This window comes from Balaenoptera ricei, chromosome 16 (assembly GCF_028023285.1).
Source record: "Balaenoptera ricei isolate mBalRic1 chromosome 16, mBalRic1.hap2, whole genome shotgun sequence".
NCBI lineage: Eukaryota > Metazoa > Chordata > Mammalia > Artiodactyla > Balaenopteridae > Balaenoptera > Balaenoptera ricei.
This window is the reverse complement of record NC_082654.1, coordinates 49,545,545-49,571,286: the sequence shown is the minus strand read 5'-3', so window position 1 is coordinate 49,571,286 and position 25,742 is coordinate 49,545,545. Positions and strand designations below refer to the sequence as shown.

General features: G+C 51.8%; 2 protein-coding genes across 2 annotated transcripts; one reads left to right on the top strand and one right to left on the bottom strand.

The window, feature by feature from the left end:
* Positions 1 to 1,139: 1,139 nt before the first annotated feature.
* ZNF488 (zinc finger protein 488) lies at positions 1,140 to 2,114 on the top strand. The gene has a single exon (XM_059901000.1). The coding sequence runs from the start codon at positions 1,140 to 1,142 to the stop codon at positions 2,112 to 2,114; it is 975 nt and encodes a 324-aa protein (XP_059756983.1).
* A 9,415-nt stretch (positions 2,115 to 11,529) lies between these two features.
* RBP3 (retinol binding protein 3) lies at positions 11,530 to 20,995 on the bottom strand. Its single transcript, XM_059900505.1, has 4 exons — positions 17,948 to 20,995; positions 15,528 to 15,718; positions 13,505 to 13,647; positions 11,530 to 12,008 (listed from the first exon to the last, which is right to left on the bottom strand). Exons 1-4 carry the CDS (start codon positions 20,993 to 20,995, stop codon positions 11,530 to 11,532), a joined length of 3,861 nt encoding a protein of 1,286 aa, XP_059756488.1.
* Between the last annotated feature and the right edge of the window lie 4,747 nt (positions 20,996 to 25,742).

Sequence of the window (25,742 nt, the reverse complement as noted above, 5' to 3'; positions counted from 1 at the left end):
TGAATGTCTTCCCATAAGTGCTGATGTCTCCCTTTCCTCCTGGGTGCCAACCTCATTTATGGCCGTTGTGTGTCTCCCCTGCAGCCATGAGCACCTCGAGGGCAAAGCCGAGGCTGGTTCCCCAGGTGATGCCCAGCAGGTTGGCACAGCTGGCACATTTGACAGTTGATGGGTGAGCCGAGGAAAAGCAAGTGGATGAATGTGTGAAGAACAATTGTGATCACTTCAGGAGAGTGGAGAGGGAGACCCACACTTGGTGCAGGGGCAGGGCCTGGTGGAGAGATGGCTGCCCCCAGGTGTGGGAGCAGGGACCAGGAACAGCTCCAGACCCAACCCGCCATGTCTGGATGTTACTGTCCAGCTTTTACCCTCTGGTCACCTGTGCTGCAGCAGCTCCCGTCTCCAAGTGCTTGTAGTGTCTTGGCATTTCTGATGATTTGGGAGAAAAATTAGCATACTGAGCAGCAAGGAACAAAAAGTGCTTTAAATCAGGGTGCAAACATATTAGAGCTGTCAACCAAGTCAGACTGACTGGTAGAAGCCTTGTGTCGCTGTCAGAAGATAGCAGCTGCTGTCTGGAGGTTGACAGATGGGGGCAGTACTGAGCCTGGCCTCTGGGTGGGAGCATTGTGCGCTGTGGTCCTTCCCCCCATGGAGTCCTGGAGGTGAAAGCATTGTGCTCTGAGTCAGGGTGAGTCGCTGCATTTGTAGTAGTCAGGGTTCTTTGGATGCAAAGGACAAAAACTGTCTCTTGCCAAGTTAGCCAAGATTAATTAGAAGGGCTGCTTGTCTAACATCACACAGCTGAGGACTGGCAGAGCCTGGGCTCACATGGACACTTGTCTGCCCCAAGTTCATGCTCCTCTCAGCACTTGCCCTGAGACGCCGAGGTCCCAGGTGAGAGAAGGCTTTCTGTAAGTTCCTACAACCTGCGTGCTCCTGTACGTCCCTGAGTGGAGAGTGCACTTCTCACTGCCTTCTGCTTCCTCTCTCTGCAGAGCCCTGTGGTCCGAGTGTGCCGACCCAAGCACCAGGGGAGCCCTTCCGTCTCACGGCCCCTCCCCGGGCCCAGAAGCCTCGGAGACTGACAGCTGTTGGAGCATCCACCTTGCTCAGCTGGCCCAGGCCCTGCGGTCCCCATGGCTGCCGGGAAGGGAGCTCTGCGGAGCCCTTCAGCTGAAAACAGATGGCGGCTTAGTGAACCCGAGCAGGGCTGGGGCCGCAAGCCAGTGCTGCTGGAGAAAACAAACTGCCTGGGCTCTGAGGCTGCCCCGGGCAGCGGTGGCCGGGATGAGGCCTGTGCCGAGATGGCGCTGTCAGCAGCCCCGGGCAAGCTCAGGCTGGGAAAGCTGATGCCCTGGAAGGCTTGCTGGGAACAGAGGCAGAGCGCCTTCATGGAGGTGCCTCGGCTCAAGAAGAGGCTTGGGGGCAGGCAGGCCCAGGAGAGGGTGCACAGTGGCTCTGCAGGCCAGCCTGGCCCCCAGCAGCTGGCCCTGGACATCTCCAGGGACCTGGCTAGCATCACCTGCTTCTCAGTGTGGCCTGGTGGAGCCCACGGGGAGCAGAGAAGTGCCTTCAGCAAGCCCACCAGGAGTCCAGCAGGGAGACCGGGGCCAGCCTCCGTCTTCCAGGCAGGCGGACCTGTAGACGCCCTGGGGGAGTTGCTGGGACTCATCAACACAGTAGATGTCACTTGCTGGGGTCGACTTTCCAAGTCCAAGATTTTGGTGGGTGATTTCTGGAACCTGCAAATGGTGCCACCAAATGCTCCTCTCTGCGGCACTTTCCTGGGTGACCCCATGCTGTGGCTCAAGCATGCCACGGCCCAGATACCCACACCTCCGTCGTGCTCCTCCACTGCCTCTTGGGCCCTGCTGCCCCCCACGCTCACCTCCCTGGGCCTGTCCACCCAGAACTGGTGCGCCAAATGCAACCTCTCCTTCCGCCTGACCTCCGACCTGGTCTTCCACATGCGGTCCCACCACAAAAAGGAGCACGTGGGGCCCGACCTGCATTCTAAGAGGCTGAGAGAAGAGGCCCTCACATGCCCCGTTTGCCACGAGTACTTCCGCGAGCGCCACCATCTCTCCCGGCACATGACTTCTCACAGTTAACAGGTGGTTTGGAACAAGGGCGTCCAGCACTCAGTCGTGAGACTGAGATGGCTCACGGGGCCTTCCTCCGAAAAGACTGGTCACAGTTGTCCGCAGGGCTGTCTCCTTGGGCATTTGAGGATGAACAGCTCAGTCATAATTGGAAAAAGTCAACCCGCCCCCAGGATGTGCTTTAAAGGAAGTAAAGTCGTGAAATGATGCGCTTTGCTAATGGCAGGGTGTGGTGACGAATAGGCATCAAGTGTTTCTGACATTTTCAAGAGTGAGGGCTCTGCTCCCGTCACTGTAACTCTTGCTCCATGTGGAAGCAAGTCTGGCACCCAGCGTGGGCTTTGGAGGCAGACAGACCTGGATTGGGATCTTGGCCCTTTCACATACTGGCCCTGAGCCTGGGCAAATTGCTCTAACTATCTGAGTCCCGGCGTTCTTCTCTGCAAAATGGAGATGATGACACCTGTGTCTGAGGGATGTTGTCAGGATTGTATGGAAAGACGTGTGGGAAATGGCCAGCATGTGCCCGGCAGTGTCATCACAGAGTAAACAGTACTATTAGCATGATCCAGATTAGTCAACTATCGTTAAGTGACAAAATTTCAGTGGCAAACAATGCAGAGCCCCTGTTTCTCAGTCATGGGCCTGTGGGTTGGCTGGGGTTGAGCTGGGCTTGGCTGAGCTTGGCTCCAAGGTTGCTTTTTCTCTCAGGACTGTTGGGCTACCCAGTCGTGCTTCTCTCATGGTTACGCCAAGAGCACAGTAGGACAAGTCCAAATACCCAAGCACAACTCAAGCCTCTGCTTGGCTCGCTTCCACTAATGTCCCCTTGGCCAATACAAGTAGATGGCCAAGCCCAAAGTTAAGGGGTGAGGTGTGCATATGGCCAACGGGGAAGTCATGAGTGAGTGTATAATCCTACAGGGGCCGGCGGAATTGGGACCAATAATTCAACCAACACCTGGTCCCTGGTTCTTCACATTCTGAATACGTGAAAATGGGAAAATGAAACAATGCATACATGCACACATACACGCACACACACCCCTTAACTCTCAGGAGGTGAGCATGCACAAAACCTTAAGCCTTGAGACATTGTGAAGACTGGGAGAGTTCTGGGTTCCGTTTATTATCTGATGCATGTTGAGTTTCAGTACCTACGCTGTTTATCTACATTTGTCCTTATTCCTAACAATGCAAACCTCAGGTCATAAACTCTGCTGTAACACAAGCCAGTCTGTGTGAAAGCCCTTTGTTGGAATTTCTTTCAAGTCACTGCAGTTCTTTTGAGTGGTTTCCACCTCACTTTCAAGATTTGTTCATTTGACCTGCAGTTTCCAACCCCTCCACTGGGGCCTCGGTCACAGAGCTCAGGCTTGCGGGTGGGAAGGAGCTGGTGGGGGTCTCAGCCAGCAGCGAGCCAGCCATCCAAACACCCGCAGACTCCGCCTCCCGTCTCCATCTCCACGGCAGGCTCCCACCTTGCCCGAGGCAGCTGCATGTCCCCCCTGGCCCAGCCCACACCTGCCCCTCTCTCTCCCACTCTCCCCACCTCCCACCCATTCTCCACAGCCAGCGGTATATTCGTTCATTTCTTGGCCTCCCTGGGCACCCGTGCTGTGCCAGATTGTGTGCCAGGCCCTGCTGGGGGCACCATGAGTTCGACCCACTGTGTGAGTCGAACATAGTCCTTGTTCAGGGTGTGAGATGATTAGGGTGCAGTGCGACAGATGCAGAACAGAGGCCTGTGCCAGGGTGCTGGGCACATCGGGGGGCATGCCCAAGTCAGACCTGTGGGTAGGGGAGGAGGGTACCCCTGGAGGCCTCCTGAGGGGTGGGGATGTGAGCTGAGCCTCAGAGTCCAGCAGGAGCTGGTGATTCAGACAGGGAGGGCAGTGCTGGGGGGAAGGTGGTCCTGAGCTGTAGTGTCTGAGGCTGCTCCAAGGCCCAGGTGGTGCAGACTTAGTGGGGAGGTGGGCCTCTGAGATGGAGACATAGGAAGGCATCGAAGGAAAGGAGTTCGGACCAGGGCCCTGGAGGGCCGGCTCCAAGAAACCCTTCCAGGGGGCCTCTGGCTGCAGCAGGAAAAGTGGGCTGGAGGAGAGGAGATGGACCCCCTGAGCCTTTTCCTCTGCATCTGGAAGGAAGCAGCAGTGCTCCCCAGAGGCACCAAGGAAGGACCCCCATTTCTACAGGGAGGCTTGGAGGCCCTACCCTCCCTGAAGGAGGTGAGGAGCCCTGCCGGCCGGGTCCCTTTGGGAGCTGCGTGGGGCTACAATTTGCCCACCGGGAGGCTGTGCCCAGAAGGGGGCTGAAGCTTTGGGGAGCCTCCCTCTCCTGCCGTCCCCAGGAGAGGGCACCTCATGGGGTTGGGATCTGAGACTCCACACCGTGCACTGATGTATGTTATGCCATTTAATCCACATGACATGCCCAGGAGGTAGATACTTTTTTAAATTAATTAATTAATTTTAAATTTTTGGCTGTGTTGGGTCTTCATTGCTGTGCGTGGGCTTTCTCTAGTTGCGGTGTGTGGGGGCTACCCTTTGTTGCGGTGCGCGGGCTTCTCATTGTGGTGGCTTCTCTTGTTGCGGAGGACGGGCTCTAGGTGCACATGGGCTTCAGTAGTTGTGGCACGTGGGCTCAGTAGTTGCGGCACGCGGGCTCTAGAGCGCAGGCTCAGTAGTTGTGGCACACGGGCTTAGTTGCTCTGCGGCATGTGGGATCTTCCCAGACCAGGGCTTGAACCCCTGTCCTCTGCATTGGCAGGCAGACTCCCAACCACTGCGCCACCAGAGAAGTCCCATAGGAGGTAGATACTTAATTCCCATTTTACTACGGAAGAAACTGAACTCCAAGAGGTCAGCTGACTTTCCTAAGACCATGGGTTCTGGAGAAGCAGTACAAGAATAAGACCCCAGGACTGCCCACTTGTGCTCACATCCTTCCCAGCCTGCCATGGGTCTGCTCAGCCCAGCCAGGTTGTGTGGCATTGTGGATGATGAAAAAACTGGGACTTAAGACAGGCATTGACTCCCTGTCTACAGTTTCAACTTGCACCCTTCCTCCCCTCCCCAACATTTTCTATTGCCCTTCTCTTGAGCACTTTTCACTGTTTTGCTTACTCTTTTTACTGATTTGTCTTGTTTCTTGTATTTCCCATCACTAGAATGTAAGTTCCATAAGGGATTTTTGCTGTTTTGTTCACTGCTGTATCCCCAGCAGCTAGAGCAATGTAGGCAAATAGCAGGCATTCGACAGACCTTTGTGGGAAGAATGAACGAGATGCCTGGTTCTGGCCTCATTCCTGACAAACCAGCTTCACACAAGGGTTTTGACATCTGTTAAAATGGATGCACAGCTGTTCTCCTCTGACTTGTTGGATTGCTCTATAATTTCTTTGAAATCAGTTTGACAGGCATAAGTGCACTATACTAAAACAATAGAAATTTAGAATTGAAAGGGATTCTACCTTTCTAGCCCATCCCCTGACTTTATAGCAGTGAGCATTGCGGTCCACGGTGAGCTGACGGGCAAAGCAATGCAGAGCAAGAGGTGGTGAGGTCAAGGCTAGGACCCCTGAGATGTCTACACTGGTGTGTCTTCCCTGGCCCACCCACACTCCTCTGGGAACCTCGGCTATGGCTGCAAACAGAATGATTACTAATAGTGACCGTGTCATTCATAAGCAAGAGAGACATTTTGAAAAAAAAATTAAAGTTAATTAATTTTATGAAGAAGCACAAGAAAACATCTCCCAAGTCAACTTTTTAAGGTGGAGTTCATTTTGGTAAAAATTGATGTAGATGCAAGTTGCTTTGTAGCCATTCAAATCGACAGACGCCAAGATGACTCATGGAGGTGATGACTTACAGTTTATTAATGTGGCAGTTCCTACTTGTCACCAGGCTGCCTTCCCAAAGTCCCCATGGCAGTTGAAGCCTGTCTCGTCCCTTTTCTCTCCTACCCTCCTGTATCGACTGGAGATCAGTCACTTTTAATCATGACTTTGCCCACGCTCTCTCTGCCACCTTCCATCCCAGTTAAGAGTTGGCAGATGATGTTGCCACAGAACATCACATCAGCAGGTATGAATTTTACTTGACAATTCTGGCGTAAGGATCACCAAATTCCTTAAATTCTCTATATCTAATTTAATCTGTTCTCTACCATAATCCTATTCTGGTAGGACAGGCAGTCTGTCTTTTTAAAATCCCCCCCCCCACCCCAGTCTCTCCAGTTTGCAGAACATTCCCCAGCACCTCCCACCTAAGAATACCCTCTCTTGGCATCAAGCAGCATCCCCATGCTGTGTTGGTGTCTTTGCCTCTATCCTCCAACGTGCTCTGGATCTTCTCCCAGGATCTCAGCCCTGGTGGTTTTCTGGCAATACCATCATTAGGCAGGTAACACAGGAGCCACTGAGCCAATAAACAGAAAGTCTTGGCTTGCTTTTTGGACAATGGAAGAGAAAATACCTATAGTGGCTGGAAAAATAGCAAATTATATCTCAATATGTGACCTCCCAAACAGCAGCCATTCCATTAAGATTTCTAAAAGTCCCCCAAATGTGCTAATGAGGCTAAAATGAGACATTCTGAATTCAGATCCATTTTAGTTCTCAATTTTAACCAAGATTTGCTTTTCTTTCTGCTTTTATCTGGAAGAGAAGTAAAACCTTAGCAAGGCCAGAGTCCTAGGTCCATATCTACTTCTGGCCAATTCCTGAATCTTAGACCACAGATTCTACTCAAAAAACTATATAATTATGTTGATGAAAGTATGTGTCGCCCACTGGGCTTGGGGGGTGTGGAGGGAAGAGGAGGTGAGGGTCGTCCTGACACCTGGAGCTCATGTGTCCTAGGTGAAGGATCCTTAGTGCCAGGCCAAGTGCAGCTCTGAAGAGAGGCCAGAAATCAGGACTGTATGTGGAATTGTCTCTAAAAAACTGATGGCCAAAATGGCATGGACTTAAGGAAGCACGTTAGTGGTGGTGGCGTGGGGAGGGGCAGGAACCACCAGCTGGAGACCCCTAACTCTGTTATGCTCCCAGCCTTTGAACCAGCTGGGTGGTGGGCCTGGCCCTGCTAACCTCACAGTACTGCCCTGTTCCTCTAGACACAGGGAGAGACCCTATAGAGGGGTGAAAGTCAGCAGGCGTTGTCCTAAGGTAAACCTCCCAGCCTTTCTTTCCTTGGGAGGTGCTGCCGCCCCCTGGTGGCAGCATGCCTCCCCTGCAGGCCACTTCTTTTCAGAGAAGGGGTTTTACATGCCCTGCCTATATGTATAATTTTGTTTATGTTTTTTGTAGTAGTCATGTGTGAGGTCCAAACATCATATAGTAAGATATGAAATCCATATAATAAAACTTTTATTTTAAAAACAAATTATTCTCCAATGTGTTTTGATTTGTGCCGCGTCCTAGAAAAGAAGAATTTTGGGAAAGCGATTTTGAATGGACGTTGGGGAGACAGTGCCTTCTGGAAGGAGGGTAGCCGTTCTTGTTCTTTAAATGTAACTTTTTCTTCCCCAGTCATCTTATGTTTTCCTGGAGCAGGAGACAGGAAGCCAGTAGCCTCTGATACCCTTGCTATTCTAAGCTGCTTGGATTAGGAGGCTATTTTCACTGCCAGCCACCCTGATCTGCAAGGTAGCAAGGAGGTCCTTAGGCAGCTAATCCTATAGAAACCAGAAAGTGTGAGTTGAGCGCTCTCCACTGGGGACCTTGGAGGCAGGTTTCTTTGCCCACAGCTGTGATTCGGGCTGTATCCTTTTTCTTTCCAAGTTGTATCCTTTCATTGCATTAAAGCTGTGTGGGTGGCGATGACCCTCACTGACACACAAACGGGCCATCTGCTTCGTGTTGGGCTGTTTGGCAGATGCAAGCACACAGGAAGCAGGAGGGTGAGTGAGATGGGAGAAGAGCTGGGGTCCTACCCTCTGGTGCTCCAGCATGGCCTGAGAGCTGGGTCAAGTCTCCAGCAAGGATCCTGATGGTGAAAGTCCAGCCTGTCTGTGGCTGGGGATACCTTGGGAAAGGGGGTGGCGGCCTGGTCCAGCCCCTCTCACAGCACATCAGTGGGGTCCTCAAGCAGGGGGACATGGGAGAAAGTTGCATGGCAGAGCAGTGGCCCTGGCTACAGGCCGGAACACAGAAATGGGGCAGGAGGCTGTGGTGGGGATTTAGGTACCGAGTCAGGACCTCAAGACAAGGCAGAGGGGATGGACGGTGCAGTTCATTGTAAGAAAGCAAAGTCTGTGGCTGGTTGAAGCGGAAAAGGATATCTTGAGAGGAGCCAGGGCTGCACCCAGTGTTGGGTGGGCAAGCAGGGGGCCCAGGCTGAATAGTAGGCAGAAGCAAGGAGCTACTCAGCAGGACCTCAGCTGTGGTCAGGCAGGGGAACCACCTCTGGAAGGTGCTGCTTCTGCCCCTGATAAGTGGGGACATGGCCATGCTGCCCTGCACACTGGACATCTGGCCACTGCTGCTACCAAGCTTCCCTGGGTCACTTGCTCCAAAAAAGAAAAAAAAATGTCCTGCACAGGGGCCTCTGGTTGGCCCAGGCAGGACCACATGTCCATACCCCACAGCCAGGGAGCTGGAAAAGTGAGCGTCCAGGACATCTGATTTCATGGTGAGGGAATGGTTAGAGCTGACATTGGCCAAGCACTAGATTAATCATTCAATCTACACAGCCCCAAAGGTGCTATTATCTCGTGCATCACATGGATGAGGAAACTGAGGCACAGAGATGTGAAGTAAGTAAGTTGCCCAGAGTCACACAGCCTGGAAGTGGCAGGGCTGACCTTCCTATCTGGGCAGGCTCAAGCTGGAAACTGAGCTCCTAACCACCTCTCTGCTTCTGAGTAAGTCTGTTTCCCACAGGTTCATATGGGGAGCAATTCTGTGAACATCCAAAGGGGGTGCAAATGCTGGTGGCCTAAAGGAGGGCAAACATCCACTGTGCTAGATGTGTGACCGCCAGTGAATAACTGATCCTGTCTAAGGCTCTGGGCGGAGCTGACTCTGGTGGAGATGGTAATAATGGATGTCCATGTGGTGTGAAGCTCAGAAGAGAGATCTGTGTATGTCACCCACCCTAAACTGCTCCGCCTCTTCCCCTGTTTAAGACCCACCAGGGTATTTGCCATCTGTGACCCCACGGTGCCTATGGGACACCTTAAACAAATTAAGCTGCAGGAAACACCAGTGGTGCAAATCAAGGAAATCCAAAAGATGTGAAAGGAAAACCCATAAAAAAATGAACAACCACTAATGATCACTAAGGTATAGGTAGTGAGTCAGTTATATAATTTATTTTATCTTATTTACTATATTTTTCGAATAATGACGGCTGCATTTGAAAATAATGATATATGCTAATTATAAGGATTTAAGAAAAAGAGAAAGTATAAATAAGAAAGTTAAAACATCACCCCAAATGTTACCATCTAGAAGAAACCATTGTTTGATTTAGGTAATCATCACATAGCTGTGTGTATATATATATATATATATATATATATATATATATATATATATGTATATTATATATATTATATATATATGTATATTATATATATATACACACACACATACATATATATGCATGTATATATATGTATATATCTCTTTGTGGGTGTATGTGAGAGAGAGAGAAAGAGGGAGGAGAGAGAGTCCTAGAGTGTAAGCATATAATGTGGTCACACATTTGCCTGGATAGCAGTAGGTTTAATGAAGAAAAATGTGAGATCACAGTATATATGATAACTACTAAAATTCGATCATGCCATGAACCTTACTTGAATTTAGCAGGAGGAAAAGGAGCTGGAGAGAAATCTTGCCTTCCATCAGGGCTTTCCAATTTAGACAGGGTTGTTTTGAGGTGTTCTGGTGGAGAAACCCCTAGGGATGGTGGTGGCCCAGATTCCCCAGATCTCTGAGGTCTAGGGAGGGGGCTGATGAAGTCCAGGCCGTGCCTGGTGCCCTGGGGAGTCGCCTTTGGCAGCTGCAGCCTGGACTCACCAGAGGGCCAGGCCAGATAGGACCAGAACTTCATCCTCACCCCGGCAGTCCTGGAGCCTGGAGCTCTGGGAGCAAGGACTGTGCACTGGGATCTCCCCGCCCTCCTGGCCTCACCCCACCATGACTTTGGGCAGAGCCTCAGAGGTCTCTCATTTTTGGGTCCCTGTGACTCTAGCAGAGCAGAGTTGAATGGACCCAGGGCACAAGCCAGGGGTCTCTCATTCCCCCAGGTTACCCCTGGGCTCCAGGTCTCCTCCCAGGGCTGGCCCAACTCTGGGGGAGGTCTTGGGCTCTGCCTGCCTCAAACTTCTCACCCTGTTAGGAGTCAGCTTGGTCACCAGAGCTGGCACAGTGACCGGCTGCACTTGGACAAGCAGGGCAGGTCCCCAGACCACCACCCAGGGCCACTCTCCCCTCTGGTAGCAACGCTGCATGGTGGGATTCTGCGTGGCACCAGAGCTCACTTTTGGGTCCCTGGCAGAATCAGGAGAACAAGGTCATGGAAGGATCGTGAAGGAAAGATAGACTTGCTGTGTAGAATTGGATTGGGAGGGTTTAGGGCAGGGAGGAGAGGGTTCTAAGTGAAACTGAACTTGTCTTCATGTGTCTGAGGGCTGCCACTTGGAGGAAAACATAGTTTTGCAGCTTGATAGGCATGTGTGTTTACTGTGTATCCACTGCCTGTGTCAGGTGCCATGCCAAGTGCTGGGCAGTAGGAGACGAGGATGCGTAGGACGGTCTCCACCCCTGAGGACTACACAGCATGGCGGGGACAGAAATGATCCCAGGGCAGAGTGGGAGAGGTACACTACTGGGGAAGATGCAGGTGCAGGGAGGACAGAATGGGACAGTGTACCGGGGGAGTGGGTCTCCTGACCTCTGGACCTGCACACTGTCCCACATGGGAGCCACCAGTTGCAGGTGGTTGCTGTGTGCTAGACACGTGACATGTGCCAATGGAGATGTACTATAAGCGCGGGACACACACTGGATCTCAAAGACTTGGTGCAAAAGCATCTCATTCATAACAATTTTTATATTGAATACTCATTGAAATGATACTACTGTGAATATAGTGGGTTAAATAACGTATACTATTGAAATTAATTTCACCTGCTTCTTTATACTTTCCTTAAAAATGTAAAGTGACACATGTGCCTGGCATCCGTGGCTCACGTTATGACGTTATTGGACAGAGATGCTCTAGTTGACAGCATGAGGACCAGGGGTTGGTGGTTAAGAAGCGTGGGTGGGGATAGATCTGGACTTCACTTCCCTGAAGGGGGTGGACTTTGAAGGGGGTGAGCTTCCTGTCCCGAGGTGTTCCAACAGAGAGGATGCTGGCAATTGGGAAGAGACCAGATATATGAGCTCCAAGGATACCTCTGATTCTCAAGCCTAACCAGAGGGCAGCAGGCCCGTTTTCTGCCCTTTGGGGGCCTCAGTCAGGACCTCATGCCTGGGTGTCCCTTGGATGTGTCCCAGAGGTCCCGCCCTTTTATGGCTCCGACTACGGTGGCCCTTGCGGCGGCCGTGCAGGCGTGGGCTCCGCCTCGCCCTTAGCAGAGTGTGCTGGAGCACCTCCTTGGCTCTGGCGAGGGCTGCTTCTGCAGGGGCGGCCACGTCAGGCACCACGCCCACCCCTTCCCAGGAGCTGCCGTCTGCAGCCCCCACTGAGCGGGCAGTGGGGATGGTGATGTACAGGTCGGTGTCATCCACGTGGTAGGTTTGCGGCAGCTGGCAGCCCCCACTGGTCACCTCCCCGATGACCAGTGCCCGGCCCAGCCTCTTCAAGATGTAGGTAAATTCCTCTGCGGCGCCAGCTGTCAAACTGCTGGTCAGAATGACCATACTCTTCTTGGAGCCATAGCGTTCACCTGCAGGATATAAGGCCCTTCAAAATAGGGAGTCAAGTCCTCACCCTGGGCACCTGCCTTCTCCATACTGCTTAGACTCCAGAGAGGAGGGCCAGGGATTTAGTTCTGTGTCCTTGTGTCCACAGGCAAGTCACCCCACCTTTCTGAGCCCCAGTTTCTGCATCTGTAAAATGGGGATAAGGATGTGTGCTGGATCCTGAGCATGCCAGCGCTTGAGAGATTTTACCACCAGTGATGGGAAGAGGCTGGACTGACTTACCCGAGAAAAGGGCTAACCTGACCAGACTCTCTTCACTTTGGACCCTCAGAAGAGCCAAGTTTGTGACTTAATGACGACAGCCCTCTAGGACAGTGATGTCCAATAGAAAAGCAACATGAGCCCGAATGCAAGCCACATATGTCATTTCAAGTTTTCTAGAAGCCACATTAAACAAGTAAAACAAAATTGATAGAATGAATTTTAATACTGTTTTATCTAACTCAATAAATCTAAAATTTGTTCCTCTCAAAATGTCATCAATAAAATTATTGAGATATTTTACATCCTTTTTTTCATGAAAGTCTTCAAAATCTGGTGTGCACTGAACACTTTATGCATCTCAATCCATGTGTGGCATGTGGCTTCCGTACTGGACATCGCAATTCCAAGACCCCATGATCTGCAGATCTGTTTTTAACTACTGGTCTTGAATGTCTATTTGAATTGAGAATTCATCTGGTCCTGATTTTTATTTACATTTTGCAATATTATTGAATGTATATCTTGGAAGATTCCCTCCAAATGCTTGTGTGATAAGGAAGTATGCAAATGAAAATTGCAGGGTGCTATTCTGATCGGAGGAGGCACACCCCACATTGGTTTCCCAGCCCCCTCTTTTCAGGTGGACGCGCAGGTTCCTTGGTTTTGCAAGCTAGGCAAGGGAGATGGAGCAAGGCTATCCACCTGGGATGTGGCTGGACAGCCGTGGCTCTGTAAAGTGCGGGGCCTGTACTGCTTCCTCCAGCCACTGCTCTGGGCCCAGGGCAGGTAACACAAGCCCCATCAGAGTCATGAACTTCCTTTAGGTAGGTGTGCTGGGAAGCTGCTGAGGGTTCAGGTGAGATGGAAAACCACTGGAAACGCCGTGGGATTTGGTGATGGCCCGAGGACCCTTGTAGCTTTACATTTGTCTTGCAGGCTGATGGTTGCTATGGCAGGAATGGCAGGCATTTTGGTTTTAGACAAACCAGTGTTCGAGTTTGGGAGCTGTCACTTATTAGCTGAGTGACCTTAGACAAGCTATTTGACCTAGTTGGGACTCATTTTTCTCATCTAGAAAATAGGTATAATGGTACATGTTTTGCAGGGATTAAAGGTCTTATGTACAGAGTACATGGCATAGGACGGGGGCTTTATATTCTAGCTACAGTTACTTTTACCTGAACCCAAACTGTCTTTCCTTGATTTCCCAGAAGCTTCTAGAATGATAATAGGAAGGAAAGGCTTCTGTACCCACCTTCGAGCTGCGCGTGGGTCCAGAGCTCGCTGACAGAGTCATTGGGCCGGTTGTAGATTTTGTCCAGCAGAATAGGTGGGCCTTCGTCGAAAAAGTAGGAGCATATGGCGGAGATGGAGGAGGTGGGACCACCGATGTTGAACCTGAGGGAAGGGAAATGTTGCCCACTGAGGGGCAGAGCCCACAGGGAAGCCCTCGGTGCCCCTCTGGGTGCCCTAATCCTTGCCCTGTGGAGGGTTCTAATTCCAGGCAGCCTCAGTCTGGTGTCCTTTCTTCCTCCTACAGAATTCTTTGGTTGGCATTTCCCAGAGTACAAGATTCGTGAGAACCAGAGACTTTGTGGTCAAATTCATTTAGAAAATACTGCATAACTTACCCACCCCTTCTGTTCACACATTAATACATTATGTGATACATATTGTATATGTTATATTAAAGGCCCTAGGTCCTGCACTCGGGAACTTGTTCATAAATTTCCCCAGCTTACTGACCGTGGCCTGCTCCCATGCACCCATGCTGCCTGCATTTTGAGAGCACTGTCTTCCCTAGTTTCATGCTTGATAATTTCACAAAACCCACTAGGTATCTTAGTTGAGGTGTCCTAACATGGCTCTTAGTGTGGTGGAGTGTTCAGAGCTGTGGAACTGCATTGGGGGTGAGGGATCCTGTGATCATTCCAGGCTATTTGGATTTGTCCTGCTGTGTGACCTCGCTGGGCCCCTGTCTCCTTATTTGTGTAACGAGGAATCCTGGGCTGGCAGTGTATTAGGAGTCTCTTCCAGTTGATGGTCTAGGATGGCCCGGATGTGTTCAGGGCCCATGACTTCAGCATCTGAATCTCCAAACCTTGGCTTGGAAGGATCTTTAAGCAAAGCACACCTGTGGGCTGGGTCTCCTCTTTAGAAAAATTTGGATGACACCGTTAAGCAGAAAGGGACTTAGCATGAGGGTCATTTGGATGTTCAATAGAGCGTTTGAAGAATAAAGTCATCAGAGGTGCCACAGGAGTCCCCAAACTCAAGTTCTGTGTATACACAAACCCAAGCCCTGGGAGATGGTTCATCTTCCAGGGAGGAAAGTCCGCCTCTGGGATCCAGTGCCACCTAGTGACGACTAAGAATCTCAAGAGTTTTGCAAGCCAGCAGCCAGAGCTCCCTCTCAGTATATCCAGCACTGCGGATGGGGGTGGGGGGGGGGGGAGGAAGTGTCCAATTGCCAGGGGAGCTGGCTTCCCCCTTCCCAGTGCCCATGGAAGGTGCCCAGGGCACGTCTGCTGATGGCCCCGGGAGTGACAAGAGACCTGGTCACTGAAGGGCATTCTTCTACCCATTACCCTTCCAAGTCCCCTCCCCCAGCTCTCAGAAGGAAACTCAACCTGTATGAGGCATACCTTCACAGAAGCAGATGAGAGGTCTAGCTGAAAGCATCCCCCCAACAATCATTTTGTAGCGTAAAGAGTTCTTTTTGCAACAATAGTGGCTAAATCGCAAATTCTCTCTGGGCCACTGGCTTTATGATTCTCATGACCAGGGTTGTCCTGGGCTGATTTCATAAGATGTGAGGCACAAGCACAGGTGGAAGCCTAGCTGTCCCAAACATGGCTGATCATCAGAGTCACCTGGATGATGTCTGTTAAATATACAGATCACTGGACCTCACTCCTGGGGCTTTGGATTCAGCAGGGCTGGGAGGGGTCCTGGAATCAGTGTGTTTAAGGTCACCCTTTCCCTCTCTCCTCACTGAATCCTGTGACTAGGTAAGTTTGGGGACCACTGGATTAGCTCAGTGGTTCTCAGCCTTGGTCATCTGAGCTTAAAAAAACCAACAGTGTTGGGACCCCACCTGGCTAATTAAACCAGAACCCCAGAATAGCTGGCCAGAGCCCTGAGAGCCAGGCGGGCTATTCCACTTGGGGTCTGCCCGGCGTCCCAGGGTCCTTTCTTCCCTACTAGACTCATGGCTTTGTCTGTCTTCCAGCAGCTGCCCCAGCCTCGCTGGGAACTGCTGAGCCCCACCCACTGACCTCATGTCGACAATCAGGGCGTCCGTGTGTACAATCTTCTTCCAGACATGCTCCACCAGCAGCTCGGAGACCTGGGTGAGCAGCTCACAGTCCCCAAACATATCAAACCTCAAGTAGCCAACGTTGCCCTCAAGCACATTAGTGTGGAAGGAAAACTTGATCAGGTCTTCAAAGACTTCAGGGGAAGGGATCTGAAAGAGAGGGAGGTCGGCTCCATGTCAGGAGAGGAGAGATTTGAAAGCTCAAATTTTTTGTTTTTTTGAGGTTCTGAGTATCTTTATTTCATTATTGATCATAGTACTTAAATGGACAATTAGCTCCGCTAAAGTCCAGGTCAAACTCTCCCATAGCCATGGTTCCCTGTTCTTCTGCCAAACCGTGCCCAGTATCCACCCCCTGTCACTTCTGCCAGATACAGTGAAAGGTCAGATTTGAAAGTGGGTGTCACGGAGGTCCTTTATATCATGAGATATATTGAGCCCACGGGAAGGGAGCTAACATTTCCTAAGGAGGTAGTAGGTGCCAGGGCCTTTCCTGATGGTATCCAGGAGGTTACATGGGTAGTGGGCCTGGGATATGAACCCCAATGAGTGGTCAGCAGCCTCCTTACAGGGAATGCTCATGGGTGCCAACCTCTCACCCTGGCGTCAGAGCTGGAAGGCCCAGGCATGGTCTCCACTCTGACTCCCCTGAGCTCCCCGGACACTTTTTGTCTCTGAGCTCATCATCTAAGGACATCATCATCTGAAGACATGAACTACTGGGCGCTTGAGTCTTTACCAGGGATCTGGCCCTGTGCTGAGCATGTTGTAGTAGTTACTGTAGAGAAGACACTATTATCGCCATCTTTTTACTGAAAAAAACTGAAGCACAGAGTGATTAAGTAACTTGCCCAAGGTCACACAGCCAGTAAGTGGAAGAGCCAGAATATGAATCCACACCAGGTGACTCCAAACCAGGAACACCCCTGCTGACTAGGACACCCGGCCTCCAAGCCTTGTGCTGACCTCAGTCACAAGCCCTTGGGCCATGGGCCACTCTCCTCTGTACCCCTCCAGGCCTCAGTTCCTCTTTTTGTAAAATGGGATAACAATTCGACAGTAGATGCTTTTGGTGCCCTCAGCCCTCCTTTGATTTCAGCCACAGCTTGACCCAGGCTGACAGGGCTTTGCCTCTAGCATACCCTTGTTTTTTACTCTCTACTTCAGGACCTTCTCCAAGCTGCCCCAGAATCTGAGAGAGTTCACGTCCCCAGGGAGACCTTCAGCTAACAGAGAGCGGGAGCCGCGGGGTCACGTCTGCAGAGGCATTCCTCACACTTGTCAGGGTGTGTTGCAATCTTCAGAAGCAACAGGCTCAATAACACGCCCACACTTCCTGTCCCACTTTCCCCCGCTCCCTCACTCCTGCTGCAGTGACCACCTCCCACATCAACTGACCGCGTGCCTAAGCCCCTATCTCAGGTCCTGGCTTCAAGGGAACCAGGACAAATGCTGCCCTGCCTACTTGTTGTGACTATGCAGTTATATCATAGATGATAAACACCATGGAGAGGTGTTGTAAAGGTGCTTTAGATCCAGCTCTTTGCTGATGGGAGTGCTTGGTGAGTCCTGCGGTGTGCTTTGGCCCTTGATTGGGAGAATTTTTCCCTCATCTACCCTGCAGCCTTGATTTACCTTTTCAGTGTTCCCCAGACCTGCAGTGCTGGCTTCAAATATCTTGACCACACAGCCTGGCCCAGAATTTCCCATTCAGTTGGCCCTTGTGTCAGGGTGCACGCCCACCCAGCACAACTCCTTTGGGAGACAGTACTTGGCATTGGGGGAGGGGAGGAGAAGGCAGTCGGTGCCTACCCAAGGCAGCCTCACTGCAGGGGTTGTCCTGGCTGTGTGTGGACACTCCTGGAACTGTCCCCAGGCTCCATGCTCTAGCTCCAAGGCAACTGTGATGCCAGGACCTGTGCTGATTCCCTGTCTCCATCCCCCTGACTCATTCACACAAACTGCAAACCCCTGAGGCAGGCAGGTGATGTGGACGCACACAAACCCCACATTTCCAGAATAGGAAATCACGGGGACCTCATGTGACTTATCAACCTCTTTCTCCAACACTGACAGTGAGAAGCCCTACAAACCCTTGCATTCTGCCTAGCCAAGAGTGAAGCTCCTTCTATACTAGCACTTTTCAAACTGAGCTCCTGTGGGTACCAATGATCTACTGAGGTGCTCAGGGACCTCATGGGCACATGAGGGACTGGAGGGCAGGGTGAGAGAGAGGAAAAGACGTGATTGGTGAAAAATTTAACATGAAAACACGTCTGGAAGCCGTTGCCTTGCACCCTGCACGGAGCCCTGGATGTGCGGACAGTTGGTTGACTCTCTCCTGGGACTGTGCTGGACCAAGTCTCCCTTGTAACTCACCTGCATGGGTACAATCCCAGGAATGCGGTCCTTGGCATCCTCAGGGATATGGGCTGTCTTCAGGTGTGGGTCCCCGGACAGCACCTGCAGGTCAGCCTCCAGCATCTCGGCCAGGGCAGCTTCTGAGGTCACCCTGGCATAGCGGCTCTGCAGACGGCTCAGTTTGGATGCCATCTTGGCTCCCAGCTCGGGGGAGGCGTAGTTATCTGCTACGAGCTTCCCAGCTGTCGGCAGCACAGTGGGCACCTTGGCACGCAGGGCCACTATATCCTGGGCTGTGGAGAGGGCCACGCTCATGGGCACGGTGATGTCTGGCTCCACCCCAGCCAGGTCCCAGGCCTCACCGGTGCTGGCACTCAGGGCCATCTGCGTGGGCATGGAGGCATATAAGGGGCTGCTGCCCACCTGGTAGATGCCCACGGAGAGCGCCCCTCCAGCCGTGGGCTCCCCGATGATGGTGGCACGCTGCAGGTCCTGCATGGTGTGAGCGAAAGCCTCAGCCGCCGACCCGCTGGTGTGGCTCACCAGGATGTAGAGGTCCTTGTGGGAGCCGTAGCGCTGGCCTGCCACCTGGGGCAGGGTCCACACCTCTGTGACCCTCGACATGGCCCTGTCAAAGACGGAGTAGAGGTGCTGGCGGGGCTCTGCCTCGAAGAAGTAGGAACAGAGCAGCGGCACGGCCGTGGAGTAGCTGCCGGGGTTGTAGCGCAGGTCGACGACCAGAGCGGGCGTGTCTACCAGCTTCTGCCATACCAGCTGTACCAGTTGCGGCCCGATGGCTTTCACCGTCTCCAGGTCAGCCATGGCATCGAAACGCAGGTAACCCAGCCGGCCCGGCAGCACCTCTGTCTTGAACAGGGCCTCGATGAGGTAGGAGAGCTCCTCTGGGGAGGGGACGATGGGAGGTGGTAGGGGCACTTCTTCAGCCACCATCTCGCCGGGGCTGTGGAACACCAGCAGACGGTGGTCTCCAGACATCTCCTGCAGGTCTGCCGTGAGCTGGGAGGCCAGCGACTCCAGGTCCACTGCTGTGCGGTAGGCACCCTGGGCCAGCTTGGCTTGCAACACGGCGCCTGTCTGCCCCACGACCTCTGGCCGGGCATAGTGGGCCTCCAGCAGGTGCCCCGTGCCCTCCACCAACTCCCCCAGGCTTCGGTGGAACTCCAGCACCTCCTGGGCTCTGTCCAGGGCTTCCTCGGCCAGCACGATGGCATCGGGGACCACGCCGCCCCCCAGCCAGCACTCGCCATGGTTGTCGATGAAGGTGAGCACGGGCACCGTGAGCGCCAGGCCGCCCTCGGGCGTCTCCAGCAGGGGCACCGTGTGCGTGTGCAGCAGGCTGCCCGCCGTGATCTCGCCCACCAGCGTGGCCCAGCCGAGCGACTGCATGAGGAAGGCCAGCTCCTCGGCTGCGGTGGCGGTGCGGTGGCTGGTGAGCAGGTACACCCCGCGCTGGGTGCCGTATGGCTGGCCCAGCAGCTCGGTCTGGCTGAAGTGCTCCTGCGTGACGTTGGTGCGCCGGTCGTAGGTGGTGAAGAGACGCACGGGGCCGGAGTCGGGTCCCTGGAAATAGGAGAGCAGCAGGGGCACGGAGGAGGACGGCCCCCCAGGGTTCTGCCGCAGGTCCATGATGAGGTGCTCCGTGTCCTGCAGGGGCTCCCACACCTGGCGCAGGATGTACGGGGCCAGCACCCCCAGCACTGAGGCGTCGGCAAACCTGTCAAAGCGCAGGTAACCCACGTTGCCCGGCAGCACGGACACCTGGAACACGGAGTCCACCAGGGCCCGCCGGGCAGCCTCGTCCTCGGGCACTTCTGAGACCATCTCCGGGGGTTCTTCACCTTCATCCTCGGGCCCAGAAGAGGTTTCTTTGGACCTGACCACCTGCACCAGGAGCCTGGGGTCCTCGGACACGGCCTGCAGGCCGGTGTTGAGCTTAGTGACCAGATCCTCCTCGGAGACCACCGAGGACAGGTCCATGTTGGCCAGGTGGCGCAGCAGGGCAGGCACGCGGTCCACCAGTGTGTAGTATTCCCGCAGGGCCTCCTGCAGGCGCTGGATGACTGCCGGCAGGGCGCGGCGCAGCGTGAGGATGGCCAGGGCCTTCTCCAGGGCCTGCTCGGCCGGTGTCCCCACACAAGGCAGCACCCCGCTGCCCTCCCAAGTCTGGCTGCCCTTGCCCAGGGGCCCCAGGGACCTGGACACGGGCACGGTGAGAAAGAAGTCAGACTGGCCTATCCGCAGCTTCTGGAGGTCCAAGGCCCCCCCCACAGTCCGCTCGCCCACCACAATGGCCCTGCGCATTTGTTTGAGGATATAAGCGATGTCCTCAGCCACACCCCCGGTGCGACCACTGGTGAGGACCACCACATCCTTATCGGCACCGTAGTTCTCTCCTAGGACTTCGGGCAGGGTCCAGATCTCAGTGGTCGTATTAGAGGGGCGATCATAGATGGTATCCACGTGCAGGACTGTGTTCCCTGGGTGCAGGTAGGAGATGACATAGGGGATGCCGGAAATGTGGCCCCCAGTGCAGTGACGGAGGTCCAGCACCAAGGCAGAGGTGCCCATGAGCTTCCTCCAGACGTTGGCCACCAGGAAGCTCCTCAGCTTGCTCATCACCTCCTGGCCCGGGATGTCGTCCACCCGCAGGTAGCCCACATTGCCTTCCAGAACCTCATGGCGGAGGCCGTTCTGCAGCCCCGCAATGAGTTCCTCTAACGTGAGGTTCATGAGTGCTGGGGCTTGCCGGGGAGCCTCGAGGGTGCTGGGCTCATAGGAGATGACCAGGCGAGGGTCGTTCAAGGAGCTCTGCACGCCAGCTGTCAGCACATGGGCCAGAGTCGGAGGGTCTGAGATGGCCAGGATCTCACGACTCTTGATGGCCTGCTCGATGGCTTCCTGCATCCCCATCAGGTTCTCTGGGAAGCAGTAGTTATCCAGGAGGACCTTGGCCATGTCCAGCACCAGGCTCGGCTGGAATAGGTGTGTAGGGCCAGTCAGGCTGCAGAGCAGCATGGGCAAGAGCAGGGCCCATTTTCTTGACATGGGGATCCAGAGGAGGGCTGGCTCCTGCGCAAAAGCTCTCTTGACACCGTGCGCCAGGCAACAGCACTGCCCTGCGTGGCTGCCTTTCTCCCGCGTCCTTCTCAGCCAGCGGACAGAAGGTCTGGGGCTAAACACGGGAGTTGGGTTGCAGCTTCCAGCTCCGGTAAGCCTTTAATCCTGTCTAATTCAAGCGCATCAGCCCTGGGGACTGGGGAGAAGCGGCGGAAGTGGTTTGACTCAGAAGGTATGTGGGGGTCTCATCTTGCTGCGCCACCTCTGGTAGACTAACGTGAATAACTACCGTTTGAGTTCCTGCCACATGCCAGGCACTGTGCCCCATGCTTTACAGGCTGACAGTCTCCACCTTGCAAAGCAGAGTTATTAACCTGCAAGTAAATAGCATTTCCCCACTGCACTGGGTGACACACCCCTCTGGAATTAGGGAGAACTTGGGGGCCTGATGCTGCCACCCTCTACTCTGTGGCCTTAGGGAAGTGTCTTACTTATTGTGTAGATTAAGTGACAAAATATGGGTAAGGCACTTGACAGCATCAGGGAAGAAGGAAGCACTCAATTACTGATAAGTTCTCTGTGTCAGATAGTTGCTCTGTTTTGTAGCTGAAGAAACAGAGTTCAGTAGCTAACGGAAGCCCACCATCCTAGGTGGGGGGATGTGAGGGCAGCCAGAAGAAGCCTGTTGGGTCACAGTCACTTAGACAGTGCCGAGGTTGAGTCTGAGGCTCCATCTACTTCACGGCTTGAAGTTTATTCCCCTGTCTTGCTAATGCATCCAGGGAACCAAAGTGGTTCCCCCGACAGCTTTCAGATGATTGGAGTGAAATGTCTGAACTTCACTGTGGGGCATGATGAACGGGGTTGGTGATTCCAGGGCAGATGAAGTTAGCTCTGAGATCTAACAAGCATCCATTATGCTGGCTAAAGAAGACCCTCGCTGGTTGAGGGCTCGGCCCCTGGCCCACTGCTTGCAAGGAGAACTGAGTTGGAGGACTTAGATCTCTGTGGTCCAGACCCCACAGGTATCCAGATCATCAGTCCCCAGAGAACTGCTGGACTCCTGCTCCTTCGCATAGAAGTGACGTTGGTCCAGCTTATGACTGATTTGGCACAGATTTCCAAGAATACCTACCACGGAGCCTAGACCCTAGAACCCCTGCTTTGTCTCCCCATCCCTCTGGGAGTGGGCATTGCCCTCACTTAACAGACGAGACAGCTATGGCTCAGAGTGTGGTCACACAGGCAGGGAGGAGCGCTGGGAGAGCCGTCTGGCTGCACTCTTTTCCCTTCGCCCCGTTACCGCCAGTGCACCCTCCTGGGACCGGGTGGCCATAGGCAGGCGCACACGTGTGCCTCAGCCGGCAGCCGGAGGAGGTGGTCTTGGGGCCGGGGGACCTTCTCAGCACACTCGAGAGCCACAATCCGCTCTCTGGAAATCATTATCTGAGGATGTTTACCAAGTGGTTGATGAAGGCCAAAGAGGTCAATTAGCTAAAACAAACATATTCTTAGCTCATTAGGATTTGTTTAATGCCCAAGTGACATATGGTCACATCACTCCACCGTTTGCAGCCAATCAAGTGAGACTGATTTATTATAATAATAAGGCCTCCTTAGTCCCCACTGGGAAGGCTGAGCCCTCTGCTCCACCGCCGCCTGGGGAATCACAACTCGGAACATGCCAGTCTCATCCTCTGAGGGCACTTTCCCATCATCGCTTGAACCCAGGCAAAGCCTTTGGACCAGGAAAGGTGTGGATGAAGATAAGCAGGAATAAGTATCTCTTTGGGGAAAGTGTTTCCCCTGGACTCATTAAAATGCAGTCTCAGGATGGGATGCCTGGAGCTGGTGTGGGGCTTTGATTTGTGTGGATGGCCCAGAGCCTCAGGGAGGATGTAGAAGCGGCCTGGGGTCTGTTGCAAGTCCCTGAGGTGCCCAAGTTAGTGCCTGCAAGGGGAGATGATGTGTCCTCCTGTGGGTGTGGCCTGAGGCCAGTGGGAGGAAATTCTGTCCCCAGAGTTCCCCAAACTCTCCAGGAGGCAGGGATGTCCTGGCCCCCAGATGAGGGGAGCATAAGCAGGTGGCAGCTGTCTAAGGTGAGCACGTTCTGGGCAAGTCCCATTGTGGGAGCCAGGAGGAGCTTCCAAGCAGCCTCTGCCAGCTGTCGGCCCAGGGGCTACAGAGAGTCCCATTGTGATCTTGGGGGCTGAGTTTGGAGTTGGGATGCAGTCAAAGCCCCTGCCTCCCCCTCACTTGTACAAGCAGCCATGTGGGCAGAGGTGTTAAGAGCACGGGCTCAGGAGCCACCCCCAAACCCTACCGCTTTCTAAAGTACAGACCCAGATCAAGTGACATGACTGCTTCCTCAAAAGGGAAACAGGGTAAGGAGAAGAGCTTCACAGTATTGTTGTGACAGTGTCAGCAGGTATAATGAAGAAGCTGAGGTCACAGTAGCAGCTGATGAGTGGCAGAGAGCCTGTGATCAGAACTCCCCAGTGGGGTTGGGGAGAGATAACCCAAGAGGCAGGGGTTGTCTTAGGGACCCTGGGGGTACCAAGTGCTTCTGAAGACCCAAACCTTCCATGGGCTTCTGTGTATCTGGAGAGTCTGTACACCTGAGAAAGGCCCTGACACAGTGTTCACTCCAGAGCACACTCCAGGGAGATTAAAAGGGGGACAATGGCACAGATGGTGTGCTACTGGGAGTCAAATGGAGCACACCTGGAGCCTGGGCAATCCCAGAAAAAGTTAATCTCCTGCTACATTACGGATTCCCTTTTTGCAGTGGTCAGAGGCCTTGTCTGTCTGGTTATTTATCCATTCAACTTCCTATCTATCTATCTACATACCTACCTATCTATTGTTTTATGTTAGTTTTCCCCTCAGTGTTCATTATGGTCATTTTCAATTGGCACAGCAAATATCCATGACCTATTCACCTAGATTCTACCATTGACATTTTATTACCCTTCCTTTCTCTCACCTCTGTCTCTCTGGTCCCCTCTCTAACCCTTAAGCCAACATATTTTTGGGATGTATTTCAAAGCAAGTTGAATCTTGCCTTTACTTTGTTTTAATCCTTTTTCTTTTTACTTTTCTAAAAATAAAAGTAAAACATACTCATATTTGCAAGTTAAATAATTCATAAATGTATGAACAATCTTCTCCCAAAGCCTTTCTAATTCAGCCAATAATAACAGTTTAACGTGTAGCTGTCCTCACTTTTCTCTGTGCTCATATGTGGAAGCACATATGTAGGAGATCTATCTGTCCATCCATGGATCTGCCCATCTATGATGCTCATCCATCCGTCCATCTACCTAGTGTCACCTCATAATAGCACACAGGATAATTTGCATTTTGTTTTACTCACTTAAGCATACAGCAGAAACAACCTTCCAAGTTGAAGCATAAAGTTTGTTCTTTTAATGGCTGCATAATTGTCCTTGACAATTTACTGATCTGTTTCCCTAGCAAAAGATATTTTAAGTTGTTTCTGTTTTTGCTTCTATAAACAATACTGTGATAAGTGTTCTCAAACACATGTTCTTAGGACTAGTGCTTCTTGCTTCTGTAGAAAAATTTCCAAACCTGGGCTTGCTGAATCAAATGGTTGGACACTTGTTTATTTATTCTTTTTCTTTATTATATTTTCAGTAACTTTAAAATTATATAATAAATGTGTATTTTTTCTGTTTTTTTTTTTACAACTTTATTTATGTACGATTGACATACAATAAACTGCCCATCTTTGAAATGTACAATTTGGTGAGTTTTGACATGTGTATACACCCATGAAACTATCACCACAAGCAAGGTAATGTATCTTGCCCTCATCCTCAGATTTTCCTCATGCCCCTTTGTTATCCATCCCCTTGCGTCTCCATCTCCAGACAAACACTGACAAACAGCTATGCTGTTGAGTGTACCATTAGGTCACTTATTTTATTGCTGAGTAGTATTCCATTGTATAGATATACTACAATTTATTATCCACTCACATGTTGATAGAACTACAGTTTGCTTCCAGAGTGTAACTATTACAAATACAGCTGCTGTGAATATTTGAGTATAAGTTTCTGCGTGGATGTATGTTTTTATTTTTACTAGGACAAGAATGCATGTTTAACATTTTAAGAAACAATCTAAATGTTCTCCAAACTTGAAATTTCTATCAGCAACATATGAGACTTTCAATTCCCCCACATTAATGTCAACAATTTGTATGCATGGTTAGACTTTTAAATTTTGACTATTATAATGGGTATATAGTACATTCTCATTGTGATTTTAATTGGGACTTCCTTGATGACTAATTGTGTTGAGCATCTGTTTGTATATTTATTGACCATTTGTATATACTCTGTAGTAAAATGTCTGTTTAAACCCTTTTCCTATTTGTAGGGGGTAGGGGGAGGAGGCTGTTTTTTGTCTTACTATTGATCAAGTAAGAATTATTTGTACATTTTAGATATGAGTCGTTTGCCTGATGTATGTATTGCAAATATTTTTTCTCAATCTGTGGCTTGTCTTTTCATGTCCTTAACAGTGTCTTTTGAAGATTAAAAGTTCTTGTTTTTGATGAATTCCAATTTATCAATTTTTTCTTTTATGATTCATATTCTTGGTGCCATACCTAAGAAATCTTTGCCTATTCCAAGGTCACCAAGCTTTTCTTTAATATTTTGTTCTAGAAGTTCCATAGTTTTAGGTTTTACATTTATAATCCATT